The sequence below is a fragment of the Fukomys damarensis genome, unplaced genomic scaffold (assembly GCF_012274545.1).
Source record: "Fukomys damarensis isolate Sample0158 unplaced genomic scaffold, DMR_v1.0_HiC HiC_scaffold_7, whole genome shotgun sequence".
In the NCBI taxonomy this organism is placed as follows: domain Eukaryota; kingdom Metazoa; phylum Chordata; class Mammalia; order Rodentia; family Bathyergidae; genus Fukomys; species Fukomys damarensis.
In genome coordinates this window covers 21,715,165-21,734,948 of record NW_022900919.1, presented here as the reverse complement: position 1 = coordinate 21,734,948, position 19,784 = coordinate 21,715,165, and the positions used below count along the sequence as shown (strand labels likewise).

The 19,784-nt window shown below is 37.2% G+C and overlaps 1 protein-coding gene across 1 annotated transcript in view; it reads right to left on the bottom strand.

Moving 5' to 3' along the window:
- Nucleotides 1–19,784, bottom strand: part of Adamtsl3 (ADAMTS like 3) — a 353,079-nt gene that overhangs the window by 206,445 nt on the left and 126,850 nt on the right. Inside the window, exon 5 of the mRNA XM_010621186.3 lies at nt 16,404–16,640. Within this exon, the coding sequence (XP_010619488.1) occupies nt 16,404–16,640 (237 nt within the window). The remainder of the gene's footprint in view (nt 1–16,403; nt 16,641–19,784) is intronic.

Below are 19,784 nucleotides of genomic sequence, written 5' to 3'. Positions count from 1 at the left end.
TCTAGCTATGCACACTAGACTGAATGTTCAGGTCCTCCTAAATCTCAAAATGTATTGAGGTTCTAATGTCCAAAGTGTTGCTATTAGGACACAGGAGTTTTAGGGAAGCAAGTAGGTCATGAAAGAATGGCCTGGGGAATGGAATGTGACCCTGGGGCCTCCCTCCGCCCTTCCTGACATGAGAACACAGCCACCCATGAACCAGGATGTAGGAGCTCAGCAGACCCTGAACCTACCAGTGCTTTGATCAGGACTTCCCAGCCTCCAGAAGTATGAGAAATAAATTTCTGTTATTTATAAGCCCCATGGTTATCAAGTTTGTTATAGCAACCCAAACAGTCTAAGATATCCTCCAAACTATGAAAATTACTATTCTATGATACCCATTTTCCTTATAAACAAAACAAGGATGACTACTCTGCTACTTTATCAGGTTGTGATGAGCTACTATAGTGAGGTGATTAGATGACACCTGATCCCTTTGTCATTACTTTTATTATAAATTCAAAGTGGTTTCTTCCTCTACTCAGCAGTCAGGAAATTCAACAAATATAAATGATAAATCAGACTTACTCTGCAGACCTGGCCTGATAAGAAGCAGAAGCAGAAGCAAATTTCATTCAGTGAGCACAGTTGCCTGTGATGCTCAGGCTAATGGAGAGTTGTTCCCAAGGGCACTGTGACATGTTCATCTAAACGATCCAACTGTAAACACACTTGCAAAAGTCATTTGTAGTCTGGGCCAAGTACTCATCAGGGCTCACATCAGCAATCTTAAGGCCAGCAGAGGGAATACACAGTTTATGCTCTCACCCTAATGGCTGCTAATGTCCATGGTCACACAGTAAAGAAAGAGAATTTATGTGAACATTATCCTGTCAAATGAAAGACACAGAACTCAACTGAGAAGAATATGAATCACTTCTGAGGAAACACATGAAATTATTTATTCAGATACCTGGGCCAAAAAGGCACTCAGCTTTCAACACATTACTGCCCATTAGTGCCCAAAGAATTCGCTTACCCTACTGGAATCACAGAAACAAGGCAGGAGGCATGCATTTAAAATGGGCTAATTCAACACTGAAAAACACCTTTGTCCTGCAAGACCCTTCAAACCTTGGAAGTGCCCGAAGCAAGCCAGGCAAATGGACTGAAATAGTTACGAGTCAGAGGACAAAGATGGTGTTTGGGGCATACAATGGGAATCAGGAGAAGGGACCCAGGGCTGACTGAAGTCCTTTTCTGGGACAGCTGTTGTGCTGGGCACTTGGAATGTTGTTTGTGAAAGAACAAATTTAAATCAGAACCTACTGAGAAGAAAACATCTCCTTTTTGCTCATCAAAAAAGCCAAAACTCATAAATATTAAGGGAGTAGCCAACTAAACGGTCTTCCTCTGATCAGTTGCATGAATAGGATCAACATGCAGTCCTCTAAATCTGAAGTCTGTACAGTCCTTAGCACAGCCACATGTCTCAGGAAGTTGCCATGTCTGTCCATGAACTGGACTCAAAGCCAAGGTGATCTTGCATCACGTATCAGCTGAGCAAAGGCAGTGGTTTACTACTTCCTCTAGTTCCCCAAGCAACTATTCTTTAACCATATTTTGTTGTCTTCATTACCCTCAGAACATCTTCAAATTCCTCCTTTCTCCTAAAAGCCTGTGTCCTAATCCTCATTAGATGATTCTGCTTTCTATTTCACTAAACTGAGGCCATCAAACAGTATCTCACTTTCATTCCCATTCCCATACACACTGGCCAGTGACCTGTATTTCATGTACCTTACTTCTCTCAAGGGAAGTGTGATCCTCCTTCTTTCTATCCCTAGACAGTCCAGCCCTGGATTCTCCTCTAGCCCCAGGAATTTCATCAATTGTGTATTTCTACCTATCAACTGCTCATCCAACCTAGCAACATGTATCCTTGTTCACGGGTAAATTTACGGCGAAGTTGATAAACTTTAGGTTTCAGAGCCACCTTCCCTGCTCCCATCTCTACTCTCACCATGCCCCAGCCTAGACCCTTGAAAGTGTAGAGAGGTACTGGGAGTTAAGAGTAAACCTGGTGGGAGTAGAAGCTGGGCTACAACTGGGAAAAGTTTCTGGGTAAGAATCAGCACACTTGAGAGACTGATGCAGGAGAAATACAAATTCAAGACTCACTTGGGTGACTTGGTGAGGCCCTGTCTCAAAATAAAACATTAAAAAGGAGCTGGAGGTGCAGCCCAGTGCAAAGCTATGGGTTCAATCTTCAGTACTGTTAAAAAAAGAAAAAAAAAATCTGCCATGTCATGAAAGAAATCTTAGAGGAATCTGAGTCACCAATCTGTAGTCATTTGTTATGATTTCTCATTTCATTCTTAATAAATATTTGTTTGGCACCTGCCCTTGTATTCATAAATTCATATCATTTTTCATGAAGATGCTTCTGGCACCAAAGATTGCATCTGCTCTAGGATTTTTCCAAGAGTTTCTTATCCTGGAGACAGACTCTCTCCCTGGACCTTATATTCTCTGTAGCTTTTTATCTTTCCCTCTTTATTCTGATAATTTGAACTTTTCAAAAGATGAATTTATGTGCCTCTCCCTGTTTGTTTCTACCCATCCATTTCTCACCATGACAGGGGATTGAACTGTATCTCCCACCTCCTCTCCCAAGATACATCCACCCTAAACCTGTGAGTGGGATCTTCCTTGGAAGAAATGTTTTTCTAAGGATAATTAGGTAAAGACCTTGAAATGAAACCATCATAGATTTAGTACAGGCACTAATCCAGTGACAGTGAAGAAGACACAGAGATGGGTGGGGGGATAGCAAAAACTATGGAGATGTGTCCATAAGGGTTGGAGCTCACAACAGGCAGGGGACCATTAGAGGCCAGAGGAGAAGCATGGAGTGGATGCTCCCATAGACCTCTGAAGGAATGAGCCCTATAATATCTCAATTTGGGAATTCTGACCTCCAGAACTGTAAGAATAAATCTGTGTTATGTTAATCTATGGTCATTTGTTAGCCTCAAGAAATTAAGCCAACCTTCACTCACCAGTCTAGCTATATTGCTGAGACTGCTCAAGCTGAGGTCACCAGTGACCCTCCTTCCTATGAAATGAAAGGGGGCTATTTCTCCTCTTATCCTTCTTGCTTCCACGAAGTATTTGTAACTGCTAATTTTCTTTAACACTCACCTACCTTTCCCTTATATTTTCCATCTTTTTTATACTGAACAAAGACCATTCCATCCAGCCCCATCAGGAGCAAATTCAATGCTTACCCTTTTGGCAATAAGGGTCAGGGATCTGTCCCTGGTGATATTTTGTTACTCAATCCACAAGGGCATTGGATTTAATCACACACACACACACACACACACACACACACACACACACACACACAAAACCAGATAGATATTTCTAGTCTAGAATTTTCTCCTAACCTCAGTCTTTTCTGTCTTAGTGAATGTGGCTTCAGCATATATTTAGTGAACATACCAGAATCCAGACAGAATTCTAAACTCTCTCATTCCCTAGATCCAATCAAATATTCAGTCCTAACATATTTATTTCTTTTATTTCTAAATTTTTTCCCTGCCTTCATCCTCCTTCCCCAACTTGCCTTTAATAAACTTATACTGTTCCAAATGTTATCTTCCACTGTTTTCCCAGATCCTGTCCACTCCAAACAACCTGCCACATTGCCAATAAAGTCATCTTTCTGAAAACAATTCCAAATGAGCTATTTCTTACTAAATTCTCCACTGTCTACTCTAATAACTTGCAAAATATGTTAATGATAGTTTTTACCAAAACTTGTAACCCCATCATCTAGCAGTATTCCCCAGGTACTGTTCACCTCAACTCTACTGAATGAACCAGAGGCCACTAAACACGCCTGCTGTTACATCCCTATCCCCTCTGTGTGTGATCCCCTCCCTCACCCAGATTTCTCCAACTTCCAATCAACTTTTCAAGATCTCAGAATCCAAATACATCTCATTCAGAGTGTTCTCCTCGTGACCAGAGTACACTGCTTCTAATAACAATACTTTAATTACAAAAGCAATACATGCTCATTATCAACAACGTGGAAAACAAAAAAAACATAAATCTACTGATAAGGGTTATGATCATTTAGTAAACAAAACCAAGAGTAAATTAGTGACAATAGAGGGAAACAGAAGAATGAAGCAGTAAGTTTTAACCTACAGGAAGATTAATCAGTGGAAAATATCAAGTGACACAGTAAACGGTAAAAGATAAAGAAGAGAGACCAGCTGGCCAGCTAAAGGAGGCTGGTTGTCCAGTCTTGTGATAAAAAGATGGCAGTGAGAGTAGAAGACTAAAATGTAAGAGCAATAGTAGTGATATCTGGATATAAAGGACAAATAAGCAAGTACAGAGTGACTATTACATAATTTCAGAAAGAGGACTATGGTGTCACAAACCAAAGGACTAGAAAGGACAATAAGAACTAAAAGACTTGGTAAGGATGAGTGAGTTCACTTGCAGAAGCACACTGAAGAAATGCTATGAAAGAAACTATGGGCTTTCTTAGAGGAACACCAAGCTTGAGCTGGAAATGTAGGACTGAAACTTGAGAGAGAAGTAAAGCAGAGGCCAAGGTATCAGAATGACCTCTGCATCATTTGTCAATCATGGGACCAGGACATTTTAAGATAAGAACCACACACCTGATTCCTACCCTCAAGCTTACATTCTGGGATATAAGACTGACACAAATCAAATACTCACAGAAGTATATATGTAACTATAAAATATTATAAATACAACAAAACAGTATTATAATAGAACCAGAAGAACTAACTTGGGTGATGTAATCACAGAAGGTCATTTTAAAAAGTGCCATTAAACCGATACCATAAAGATGAGTAAGAGTAGCCATGAGGATATATGTGAAACCAGGATGGGATTAAATTAGAAATCAATAATAGAAAGATCTGAAATCAATCATTTAAGCTTCCACATTATGAAAATAGAATAGAAGAAGAAATTAAATCCAAAATCAGCACAAGAAAATAAATACTAACAGTTACAGCTAAAAAAATCAATGAAAGCGAAACTGAGAAATCAACAGAAAAAAAATCCATGAAACAAAAGATGGTTAAAAAAATTAATAAAATTGACATTTTCTTAGTCTCCTTAGGGGTCCTAATAAAAGGAAGAAGCATAAATAAAATACTCATATCAGAAATGAAAGTGGAGACATTACTACAGATCAGACCCTATGGATATTAAAACAATAATAAACAAATGTTATGAGAAACTCTATGGCCACAAATCTGATTATCTTCAGAAAGAAGCAATTTGCCCAAACTCCCACAAGAAGAAATACACAATGCGAATAAGCTTATATCCTTTAAAAAAAATTAATCAATGATCAAAGACCATCCATAACAGAAGTGTTCACTGTTACATTCACCCAAATACTTCAGGGAAAAAATTATACCAATTTTTCATCATCTCTTTCAGAACATAGAAGTAAAGGAAATACTTTATCTTTCTTCCATGAACACAAGTGCAAAATCTCAATAAGATTCCTACCTACACCAGCAGCTTGAGCACATAGGCCCCAGCCAAAGGCCAATCTGGAAAACAGCTGCTCAGGCACACAGACTCCAGCCAGAAGCCCCTCTGGACAACAGCCTACCACAGGGATACAAAAGGTCATCATTCTGAACCAAGGTACTGGCACAGTGGCAAGAAGCAGAAATAAAGCCTTTCTGAGTCTTGTTGAAAACTGAAGCCCACTGAAAGAGAGTCACCTCAGTGAAGGAACAGCAGAGTTTCTTAGTTGAAATGAAAAGATACCTAAACAGGCTGGGGATTTAGCTCAGCGGTTCGGTGGCCTGCCTTGCAAGCACAAGGACCCGAGTTCAATCCCTGGTACCAAAAAAAAAAAAAAAAGATACCTAAACAAGTATCAAAACCACACTTCCAGATCACCAAAGGCAACACCAAGTGAAAACAAGATGGAACAATGTGAAACTCAACCGCCTGCCACTCCCTGAACTGGCAATGAAAGAGAATCTGGAAAAAAGGAAATCAGAAATAATTTCTCAGATAACAACAGATTGTGTCCACAGTGAAAGACATGATTAATAACTCTAGAGAAGACACAGATTTAAAAAATAGAGAAGATGAGGAACATGATGGAATCCTAACACAGGAAATGAATGGAATCCATAAAACAGATGCAAACATATATCCAGGGGATTAAAAACTCCACTGAAAATTTACACAGCAGAATGAGCCAATGTGAGGACAGAATTTCAGATATACAAGACAGGATTGTGATTAGTGACCAGGAGAAAAAAAGATTTCTTAAAAATAGCAAGGACCATAAGAAATCAATCCAGCAGCTGCTAAATGAGGCAAAGAAGAATAACATAACACTGATCACAGTCAATGAAGAAACAGGAGACAGTACAAATGACATTAAAAAACTGTTCACAGAAGTAATGGCAGAAAACTTCCCAAGCATGGAAAAAGAACTTGACATATAGATAAGTGAGGCATATAGGATTCCAACTAGCCAGGATCAAAAAAAGTTCTATGCCTAGGCATATAATAGACAAGATGCAAAAAAAGTAACAGGAGAACAAACTTCTGGGCTTGGAATTTAGCTCAGCAGTTCTGCTGCTGCCTTGAAAGTGCAAGATCCAGAGTTCAATCTCCAGTACGGAAAAAACAAAACAACAACAAAAAAACAGACTTCTACAAGCAGTTAGAGAAAAGAAACACATGATACAAAAAGGAAAGACCAACAGAATCACAGAAGACTTTTCAACACAAACCCTCAAGTCAAGAAGAGCCTGGATGAAGTATTTCAAGTGCTAAAAGACACAGATTGATGCACTACAAAACTTTCAAAATGGATGGAGAAATAAGATACTTTCATGACAAAGAACACCTGAGGAACTTAATGAATACCAATCCAACACTCCAAAATATTTTGAACAATAGCCCAGGAACAGACAGTGTGAGTCACAACCCCAGGAAGCCCAGCAAAACTGATCCATCAGGCAAGACAAGAAATTAAATGCAAAGGGAGAGAATCAAACAACAAGAAAAGGTCATGACAAGTATAAGTCAATACATATCAGTTATAACCATCAATGTTAATGGTCTCAATTCATCAATCAAAAGAAATAGACTGGCATAATGGGTCAAGAAGCAAGATCCAACAATATGCTACATACAAGAAACACACTTGATTCAAAAAGAAACTCACAGACTGGAAGTTAAAGGGTGGAAAACAATACTCCATGCAACAGGAAGTCAAAAAAAAAAAAAAGCAGGAGTAGCTATCCTCCTACAGATCATGTAGATTTCTTTTTTTTAAAAGCTAAACCAAAAAAATCTTTATTCAAGCTAAAAAAAAAAAGACAATGGAAAAACACATAGTTATAGGGGAGCTATGACTACAAAAATACATTTGCAAGTTTTTTTTTTAAATAATTGAACCATTTTATATGAGAAGTCTAACCATTGGTTTTTATTTAGAAAATGGAAAGTACCTTTACTGCAATTACTTTGAGTTAGTATAAAAGCTTTTTTAAATGGAGTTATTACATTTTTTTCTCATTGAGTTTATTGGTACTTTTTAGGTATACAGTACAGTTACATTCATCATTGGGATCTTGTACCTTTCTTTACATGATAGGTCTTGGTTCTCATTTTTCCCCATACCCCTGCCCTCCCTTCACACCCTCCATCCTTCCCTTATTTACAAAAACTTTGTTTCCATTTTTTTGTTTTCTCATATTTTTTCTTTTCCCTTATTTCCTTTCCCCTACCCTCCCCACTTCCCCTATACCTTTAGCCCTTTTCTTCCTATTTCACATTGTCAATTATATGATTTGGTTCTTATTTACACTTTTAGTTTTTCACATCAGAGAAACTATTCAGTATTTACACATGTGTGACTCATTTATTTCACTTTAGAGTATGGCCTCAATATGCATCCATTTTCCTATGAATGACTCTAGTTTCTCATGTGTTCCATTTTATAAAAAAACACATCTTCTTTAATATCATGTGGATTTCAAACCCACACCGATGCAGAGAGACAAAGACAGACACTACATCCCTGTAAAGGACACAATCCAAAAGGAAGAGATGACAATCATAACTATATATGCACCAAATACCAGTGCACCCAACTATATAAAACAAATATCAATGGACATAAAAAATAAAAAAGCACTAATACAATAGTAGTGAAAGACCTCAATACACCACTGTCACAAATAGATTAACTAGACAGAAAATAAACAATGAAATACTAGAACTCAATCAAAGTCTTGAACAAATGGACTTAACAGATATTCACAGATTGTCCCACCCCACAAAATCAGAATACACATTCTTTTCAGCTGCACACATGTCATTCTTCAAAATAGACCACATATTTGCTCATAGAACATGTTTAAGTAAATGGAAAAGAACTGAAGTTATCCCCTGTATATTATCAGACCACAGTACACTAAAATTGGAGATCAATGACAAAGAAACCACAATAATTTCATAAACACATGGAAATCGAACAATACACTTCTGAATAACCAATGGGCCAAAGAGGAGATTAAAGAAGATATCAGACAGTTTCTACAATTAAAATGACCATCCCAATACATCATATGGGAATTTATGGGACAAAATGAAAGCATTCTAATGAGGGAAATTCACAGCAGTGAATATTCATATTAGGAAAACAGACTGAGCTCAAACAACCTGATGCTAAACTTCAACATTCTAAAAAAAGAAGATCAGGACAAACCCAAGATCATACAAGGGAGGAAATTATAAAAAGCAGAGCAGAAATCAATGCAACAGAGACTAAGAGAACAATACAAAAAAATCACTGAAGCAAAAAGTTGGTTCTTTGAAAGAATAAACAAAATTGACAAATCCTTAGTCAACCTTATCAAAAAAGGAAAGAAAAGGCCCAAATCCATGTGATTAGGAATGAATAAAGTGAAATTACAATGGACTCAGCAGAAATCCAGAGGATCATCAATACCTACTTTGAGAACCTATACTCCAAAAAGATGGAAAACACTGAAGAAATGGACAGACTTCTAGATACATATGAATCACCAAAGTTGAACAAAGAAGACCTAAAAATTCTAAACAACCCAATATCAATCAACAAAATTGAAAATGTAATTAAAAACTTAACAACTAAGAAAACTCCAGGTCCTAATGGCTTCACTGCTGAATTCTACAAGACATTTAGAGAAGAACTATTGCCAGTACTGTTTAAATTCTTCATTGAAATTGAAAAGTAAGCAATGCTCCCAAATTCATTTTGAGAAGCAAGCATTACCTTGATCACAAAAGCAGAGAAAGATCCAACCAAAAAAAAAAAAAAAAAAAAAAAAAAGAACTATAGGCCAATCTCCCTAATGAACATAGATGCAAAAATCCTCAATCATACTAGCAAAGAAAATGCAGAAGACCAAACACCCTGACCAAGTGGGACTCATCCCAGGGATGCAGGGATGGCTCAACAGACACAAATCAATAAATATAAAACACTGCATTAATAGGGTAAATGAGAAAATCCATATGATGACCTCAATAGACATAAAAAGCATTTGACAAAATCCAACATGCATTCATTATAAAAAAAAAAACAAGAAAAGAATAATATCCAGAAAACAGCAAAGTTCTGTTGCTGTATTATTCTTTTCTTTGTTTTTTTGTTTTGTTTTGTTTTAATGGAATGTGCTGAATGTCTATAATTTTGTTCAGATGACTGCAGAACCTGGAAAAGCTGTTGCTGCTATCGATGTATAACATACTGCTATTATTAGTCTTTTTATATAAATATAAATATACATATATATAAATTGAATTTGGGAAACTTTAACGGTGCTATCAACTTTGGAAAAAGTTATCCCAATTTACTGTGCTGAGTTGGCATTGTACAGAAATGGACAGCCATATTGGTCTAGAAATGTTCATTTTTTTTTCCATTTACACAGGGGTAATGCACTGTACTAAATATGTAAGGTCATATCTACATGGGTTTGATTACAGAAACTAATAAGTATTCTCTAAATAATGAAAAAAGAATAAGATAAGACTACAAGAGCAAGCAGCAATTTAAATATGTTAAGGGACCATTTTCATCTTCAGAATTAAGGATTATTTAAATCTTACATCACTGCCTTTTCTCTTTTACTTGTAATGCACTGTACTAAATATGTAAGGTCATATCTACATGGGTTTGATTACAGAAACTAATAAGTATTCTCTAAATAATGAAAAAAGAATAAGATAAGACTACAAGAGCAAGCAGCAATTTAAATATGTTAAGGGACCATTTTCATCTTCAGAATTAAGGATTATTTAAATCTTACATCACTGCCTTTTCTCTTTTACTTTCCCCTTTAGTTTGATTTTAGGGTTCCCTATTTTTAATGTTCATACAGAGATTTCTTTAACTGAAATACCGAATAGTTTCTCTGGTGTGAAAAGCTATAATAGTACACAGGATCCTAATGAGATAATTAATAATGTGTAATAGGAGGTAGAGGGCTAAAGGTGTAGGGAAAATGGGAAGGGTGGGGGAAAGGTAATAAGGGAGAGGAAAAAAATATGAGAAACTGAAAAAATGGAAATAAAGTGTTTGTAAATGGGGAGGGGAGGAGGGGGTGAAGGGAGAGCAGGGACAAGGGGAAAAAATGAGAATCAAGACCTATTATGTAAAGGTACAGGATCCCAATAATGAATGTAACTGTATTGTATACCTAGATTGTACCAATAAACTCAATAAAGAGAAAAAAAAACCTACAGAAAATCAGAATAGATGGTCTTTTTCTCAAACTGATAAAAGCCATCTGTGAAAAACCAACAGCCAACATCATACTAAAAGGTCAAAAACTGAAATCCTTCACACTAAATTCAGGAACAAGACAAGAAGTCCATTACCACTACTTCTGTTCAATATAGTTCTGGAAATACTAGCCATGGCAATTAGACAAGAGAAATAAATAAAGGGAATAAAGATAGGAAACAAAGAAATTAAATTATCATTATTTGCAGGTAACATGATATTGTATATACAAGACCCAAATAACTATAAAAACTTCTTCTAGGCTTAATAACCAAATTCAGTAAACAAGGTCAACAAGTAAGAATTAATTGCCTTCCTGTACACAAACAGATTCACTGAGAGAGGAACTGGAGAAATAACTCCTTTCCCAATAGCATCCAAAACAATGAAATACCTAGGAATCAGCCTAATGAAAGAAGTCAAAGACCTCTACTCCGAAAACTACAGCATTCTGAAAAAAAAAAAAAAGAGATCAAAGAGGATATCAGAAAATGGAAAGACATCCTTTACTCCTCGGTAAAAAGAACCAATATACAGAAAACTGCCATACTTCCAAAACTGCTATATAAATTCAACACAATCCCAATTGAAACCCCAATGGCATAATTCATAGAACTTGAGAAAATAATCCAAATATTAATTTTGAACAAGAAGAGACCCAGGATAACATAAGCAATTCTAGGCATCAAAGACAAGGTACGGGGTATTACAATGCCAACCTGAAACTACTACAAATCTACTGTGATAAAAACAGCATGGTACTGGCAAACAAAGAGACCCAAAAACCAGTGGAACAGATTAGAACATGCAGAAACAACTCCAGTCACACTCAGCTACCTCATCTTTGACAAAGGAGCCAAATACCCTCAGGAAAAGGAAAGATAGCCTCTTTAATAAATGGTGCTGAAAAATTGAGTTTCAACTTGCCAAAGATTAAAACTAGACCTATATCTCTCACCAGGCACTAAATTAAAATTGTAATGGATCAAAGATCTAAATATTAAAACAGAAACACTAAATCTGCTTGGAGAAAGGTTAGGTAGAACTCTTGAAGACACTGGTGTAGGAAAAGATTTCATGAACAAAACCTCAGTTACAGGTGAACTAGCACAAAGAATTAGCAACTGGGATCTCATCTTATTAAAAAGCTTCTGCACAGCAAGAGAACCCACCAACAGAGTGAAGAGACAACCCACAATGTGGGAAAAATTTTTACCAGCTGTTCCTCAGCGGTCTACCTAGAATATATAAAGAACTTTAAAAAAAATCATACCTCCCAAATTTAAAGACCCAATCAAAAATGGGCATCTGAAATGAACAGATATTTCTTAGACAAAGAAATAGAAACAGCAAATAAACATATGAAAAAATGTTCAACATCACTGGTCATTCGAGAGATGCAGATGAAAACAACATTGAGATTCTACCTTATTCAAGAAAGAATGGCTGTTATCATGAAAGCAACCAATAACAAATGTTGGTAGAGTTACAGGGAAAAGGAACCCTTCTCCACTATTGGTGAGACTACAGACTGGTGTGACCACTAGGGAAATCAATATGGAGATACCTCAAAAAACTAGGATTAGAAGTCTCATTTGACCCAGCTATTCCCCTACTGGGTATCTTCCCAAAAGATTCAAAAGAAACATACCACAGCAATATACGTGCACCCATGTTTATAGTGGCACTGTTTGTAATAGCTTAAACTTTTTTTTTTTTTTTTGGTACCAGGGATGGAACTCAGGACTTTGTGCTTGCAAGGCAGGTGACAGAACCACTGAGCTAAATCCTTGGCCCTGTAATAGCTTAAACTTTGAAACAGCCCATCAACTAGAGACTGGATAAAGAAGATGTGCTTTTTTAAAAAAAATAAAATGGAGTATTACTTAGCCATAAAGAATGAGAAACTAGAGACATTTATAGCCAAATGGATGCACATTGAGGCCATACTCTTAAGTGAAATATAGGACACATTAAAATGGAGTATTACTTAGCCATAAAGAATGAGAAACTAGAGACATTTATAGCCAAATGGATGCACATTGAGGCCATACTCTTAAGTGAAATAAATAGGACACACATGTGTAAATATCAAATAATTTGGTGTGAGAAACTGAAAGTATAATAGGTAATGTGAAGTAGGAAGAAAATGTCCAAAGGAGAAGGGGAAGTGGGAGGAGTAGGTGAAAGGAAAAAAGGGAATGGAAAAAATATGAAAAAAGGAAACCATGGAAACAAAGTCTTCGTAAATAGGGAGGGGTAGAGATGTTGAAGCGAGGGCAGGGGAATGGGGAAAAATAAGAATCAAGATATATCATGTAAAAATACAAATTCCCAATAATAAATGTGATCATACTGCATACCTAAAATGTACCCATAAATTTAAGGGATAAAAAAATCCCCAACAAATGTAAGTAAATCAAATCTAACAATGTATAGAAAGAACTATATACCACAAGCTGATGAATTTATCTCAGGCATGCAAAGCTAGTTCAACATTCAAAAATCAGTTAATGTAATCAACCAGTTGAAGAATAATATAAAATCACATAACCATATCAAGAGACACAGAAAAAGCATGAGACAATATCTAACATTCACTCAAGATAAAGACTTTCAGCACATAAGGAGTATAAGAGAATTTTCTCAACTTAATGATGAATATTTACAAAAATTTACTCTTAAAATCATCAACTTAATGGAGAGAAACTAGACACTTTCCTGCTAAAATCAGGTACAAACAACGATATCCCTTCTTATCACTGTTTTTCAACATTATCTTGGATGTACTGGATACCTCAATAAAACAGGAACAGCTACATTGTTGATTGGGAAGAAATAAAAGCTGACTTTGTTCACAGATGACATGGTTCACTATGTGGAAAATCTGAAATAAATAACAAAAAAGAAAACTCCACAACCTCCTGAAACTAAGTAAGTGATGACAAGAAGGTTGCTGGATGCAAGGTTACTATACAAATTCAATCATTTATTGATATACCAGCAATGAATAAACAGAATTTGAAATTGAAAACACAATACCATTTATATGAGCACCTGAAGAAGGAAAACTTAGGTGTAAATCTAACAAAAATATTCACAGAAATGTGTGTGAGAAAGTACAAATCTCTGATGAATAAAATCAAAGAAATAAGTAAATGGGAACATATTTCATTTTCATAGAAAGTCTCAATACTGTCAAGATGTTTATTCCCTGCTTGATCCCAGTTATTCTCTGATTTTTGACAAATTATTTTTATAGTTTAAATGGTGGGATAAAAGAAACTCAAGAGTAGTTCACACAATACAGAAGGAGAATGAGGCTGGAAGACTCATACCACATAACTTCAAGGCTTACTGTGAAGTGTCAATAATCAAGACAGATGGTGTCGGCACATGAAAAGATGTTCACCAACATACAGAAAGATATGGCAGAAACTTAAATGCACGTCATTAAGTAAAAGAAGCCAAAAAGGCTACATTCTGTATGATTCCAACCATGTGACACTCTGGAAAAGGCAAAACCACAGGGTCAATAAAAAAACTAGTGGTTACCTAGGGTTACAGAAAATGAAAGGGAAAGCACAGAGGATTTTTAGAGTGGGGAATGTCTTCTATGTCTTGGAGGATAAGTGTCATATATTTGTCCAAACCCATAGAATGTACAATCCCCAAAGGAAAACCCAATGTCAGCTATGGACTTCGGGCCACAACAAATCAACATAGGTTCATCAACTGTAAGAATGGTGTTACTCTGCTGGTAAATGTTGGTAGCAAGGTGGCTGAGCATATGTATGGGCAAGAGGGCTTGTGGGAAATCTTTAACTTCTATTAAATTTTGCTGTGAATCTAAAAGCGTTCTAAAAAATTAAGACTACTAAAAAAGGGTGGAGAAAGAAGACTAAAAAGAGCCTGGAAAGACAATCTTTGATTTCATTGTTAATGCAATAGCAGCTATTGAGGAGGTTAAGCAGGGCAGAGGAATGACAAATTCTGGTGTACATTTATGACAACCACTGGCTATTGTATGGAAAATGGATTTGAGGAAACAATGATGGAACTGGGACTGTAGAACAGGAAGCTATTAATACACTTTAGGTCAGATCTAATGGGGGCTTGATGTAGGAAAGAAGTCAGTAAAGATGGAAAGATGTGGTGGGTTAAGAGCTTCCTTTGGATGGAAGATGGATAGGACTTGGCAATGGATTAGAGGGGTGTCTTGAAAGAGAAGAATCAAGAATAAGGACAAAGTTGTGGGGTGAGTGAATGAAGGCCATTTTCTAGATGAAGAAGGAAAAAAAGATGAAGCTGGTTTAAGCAAGATCAAAGTTCACCTTTAGATCTGAGTCTCCTGGTAATGTCTGATTTTGGTTGATTGCTTCCTTTTTCCTATTTGTGTATATGAACATAGAGAATAGATGAATAATACCCATTCATTATTTGTAAAAACATTTTTCAGAGATCAGAAGAATGGATGGGATTCTGTCACTCCCTTGCAATTCCCACACTGTCTCAGGAGCAGTATCCCCAAACCTCACACTCATTACAAGTCCCCGGGGTTCATGTTGCAGTCACACTCATCACAGTTCTTCAAAGTCCATGCTGAAGGCTCTGCTGGAATGCATTCACTCAGTTAAGTCAGGCATTTCTCCCCAAAACATCAAGCAAATATAGTTTAAATCTAAAAATTTCCCCCAAAAGCTCATGAGTCTAGAGGATGGGCTTTTGGCAGATGATCAGGTCATGAGGGCACTTAACTTCATCAGTGGGTTAATCCAGTGATGACATCATAATGTGGCAACACTATGGAGAGGTAATGGAAACAGCAGGGGTGCCCTAATTGAAGGGAGTGGATCATGGGGTACGACCTTAGGGGCTAATCTACTCCCCTGCCCCTTCCCTTGGGTTCTTTCCCACTTTCTCTCTTGTCTGAACACCACAAGGTGAGCATCTCTCCTCTTTTATTGTCTTCCACCATGCTGTTTCTGCTTCCACAGGCCTAGAAACAATGGAGCCAGCAGACCATAGACTGTAGCCTCTGAAACTGGGGCAAAATAAACCTTTCCTCCTTTAAATTATATTCCTCAAGTATTTACTCACAGCAATGAAAAGCAAAATAACACAGAATTCATTAATTTTAGTAAGAAAATCTAGAAAACCCACCAGTATTATTCTTCTAAAGCAATGGTTCCCAAAATGTGGTTCTCTGACCAGCAGCATCAGCATCTTTGGGAACTTCTCAAAAACGCATGATCTTGGGCCCCACTCCAGACCTGCTGAGTTAGAAACTATGGAGGTGGACCCAATACTCTAGTTACTACAAGTCTGCCCAGCGTTCTGAGGCATCTTCACCTTGCAGAACCACTGAAAGCCTGATTTAAAGGCTAGTAATATTCTCTTAAATATTTTTGCACTACAGTAGTCAAAAACAATACTTTCATCTGCATGATCAAAAAGTACAGAAGTAAAAGATTCTATTTATTGAGAGTGGACATGGCAAATCCCAGAGGCAGAGACATGAAAGGTAGGTCTGGCTCACCTGGCAGACACCACTGATGCACATGTCCAGGGAGTCAGCATTGCAGCGAGTTCCATCCAGCACTTTGGGTGCCAACTCCACCACCAAATTCTGTCCCCGTGCATGGCATTTAAGTGCACAGGGAGCAGTGGGGTCATTGTACCGTGGAAGCCATTCATAATACCGTCCTTGATATTGGACATCATTGTAGGCTGAGCACTGCTGCGCTCTGAAGTCTTCTGCATCTGGAGGACAGTCCTGGAAGCAGAGGAAAAGGCATATGATCCTCTGACACAGCACCCTGTGATGGGGGCCAAGGGAAGCCTGAAAGATGATACCAGAATCCCAGGAGACCATACTCTACTTATCTCCCTCCTGGGCATTACCTTGTTCTGTCATCATTTCTTCTTTTTTAAAAGTAGAAATAATCTATAACTGTTGAATTCCATTGGGCTCTCTGCAATACTGATCTATACAAGGAATCATCTTGTTTACTCTGATCACCCTTCCAGGTATTTTTTTCCAGATATTAAAGCTTCCAATATTTAGGTATCAAATTTTGCTCTATTCTAATCAATTTCATATAAATTGTAAATGCATTCCATGGTCTCCTCCTTTTTGAAGGAAACTAAATGTCTCTAATTTTTCCAGGGGATTCAAGGTCTCTATAGCAATATAAATTATTAGCCATGTCTTCAGGAGTTATTTCAGTAGGAAGGGTTATTTGCACCTAATTAACCAGCCCCAAACTGCTGTGCTTTGGGAGAACTCACATCTACGTTTTTGTCATTGATTAATTCATCTGCTGTTTTTCCCTTGTCAAGTATAATGCATTGGTCTTTGCCGGTACCAAATGCCTGCCTTTGGCTGGCTGTAGAGTGGGCAACAGACAACATAAGCAAGTACATCCAGTAAACACTCTCAGCACTCTGATAATGTGTCTGTGTAAGTATTGATGACTCAGGGATCTTTTAACTAAATTACTGACTTCTTCTTACAGATATTTCTAAGGCAAGATGCTGGATAGCCAATAAAAAAGTTTATTCATCTATTATCTATTTTTTGTGTACAGGGTTCCCCATTAAAGAACACAGACACAAAAAGGGCAAAATGTTAATTTTTTCTTATTATGAAAGTAATAGTCCTTGTAAAAGCTTTGATAAATACTTTCTATTAGAAAAAAAAGAATAACAAACAAAGATTCTTATACCTAAATCTTCATACTTGGTTATTTCTCTGAAGTACTAGTTTCAAGAAATAAAAATTTGAGTCAAAGTATAAGCCTGGTTTATGGACTACTCAAAATATTGCTAAATTACCCTCCAGAAAGGTATCACCAACAGGTTATATAAGTTGCCTTTTTTCAACAATGCTTACAATTTTCTAATTTTTTCCAACCAGAAGTGAAAAACAGAATTTCATTGCTTTCATTTATATTTCTTTTTTATCATTTAAGTTTAATATCTTTTTGTGTGCACAGTGGACCCTTGACTTATAAATGCAATTTGCTCCCCAGGGCTGGTTGTAACTCATGTTGGTCAATTGAAGGCTCAGGTCTCTCTCCTGTATACAGGCAGACCTCAGTGTCTTTAGCGACACATTGGCTCAGGATTTCTCAATTAACCCCACACAGGAAAGGATACTGTAATGTTCCTTCCAGAACTCTTTAAGGATTAAATCTGTATGTGAGACCATCTGGAAGCACAAGCGGCTGGCATTCAGGTCATAACTCAAGATTTTGGTTGTAAGTTAAAACTAAACTCCCAGTCATAACCCAAGTTGTTCATATGTCAGGCTGGTTGTAACTCAAGGGTCCACTGTACTTGCTTCTTGTATCAAGTCTTCAAAATCATTCTTGTTCTATGCCTTTTTTTTGTCTATCCATTGGAATGTCTTATTATTTTTAGCAGGTAGAGACTATTAACCTTCATAATGAAGTTCCCAATTTTGTCATTTGTGTTGGAACTATTTAACTTACTTATTTTTGATTTTAGCACTTTGTGAAGTGATGAAGTTTTGAGTTTTTATGCAGTCAGTGCTATTAATATTTCCCTTTATGGTTTATTTCTTCATTAATAGCCTAGAAATGCTTTTATGCTGCCCCAAGGACAGAAAAATATCCTAATGTATTCTAGTTCTTTTTTAGATAGGCAATTGTATTTAACTCTTTCTTATACCTTAAACTTATTCAGATGAATGGTGTGAGGGAGAAATCTGGCTCTACTTTCTTCCCCACAAGAAGTTGCTAATAATTTTCAGACATAGTTCTCATTTATCCTCTTTTTACTACTTGACTTTTGTGTTTTACTGTGTATTAGTCAGTGCTCACAAGAAGTTGCAGGACTAGGACAAGGCTCCTCAAAGGACTGCCCATGCTCTGAATCAGATTTAATGCAGGACATAGGAATTTACAAGATTGGCCTATGGTCTACAATGGCGGTCTACAGAGTCAAATGTAGAAGAATTTAAAAGATCTGTCAGCATGCTAGCAACCTGAAGAATCCAGTTGAAGGTCTGGAGCCGATGGCAATGTCCTCTGCATCAGAAAGCCAAAGGATCTACGAGGGAAGCCCAAGGAGTCTGTGCCTAGAGGTCAAAGGGTCAGTGCTAGAAGCTAAGGTAAAGAGTCTGAATCACCAGGGCAAAAGGCAGGTGCTGGAAGCTAAGAATCTGCTCCAAAGCCAGAAGAGGACACCCAAGGGGAAGGGGAAGACCAGAGCTCCTCAGAAGAGAACAGCCGAAGTTCCTCTGAGGAAAATCAGCCAGAAAGAACCTCTCAGCTGAAATCCTTCCCTTCTGTTCTCCATTCTGACAAGAATTCTCCTTAAAGTAGGTCATCCACACCCAGAACCATCCTGACTCAATTCAACTGGGCATTCCCCATTCAAGTCAACAATTTATCAATACCACCACATTCTGCGTGTATGCTTCTGGCCTTTATAAACAACCTCTAAACTTTTTTAAAAACAGTAAGGAATAAATAGAATATAATTTAAAAACTATCCACTGGGTTAGTTGTATTATTTTTCTGTGAAACATTCCAAAATAAATCCTACATTATATCCACCTTTTAGCCAGATTAAATCTTAACCCAGCAAGCCAAACTGAAGAAGCCTGAAATTGGATGAATTTTCTCTCATGAAATAAAGACTTTGTCCTCCATCTGGCCTTAGGCAAGATCAGTGATAAGATGACATCACCTCTTGCTCCTCCAGTTGTGGCCAGTTCTCTGTGTATCTGACTCTGAAACAAAGCAAAATGTTCAAGAGAGTAAGGTGCAGGGGATTCCCCGCCTGTGAGGCTGGCTGATGTGGCAGTGATCTCTGGGGACCAAATGTGCTGGCTGCCTGACATTCCAGACACCAAGCAATCCTCAAAAAAAAAAAAAAAAAAAAAAAAAAA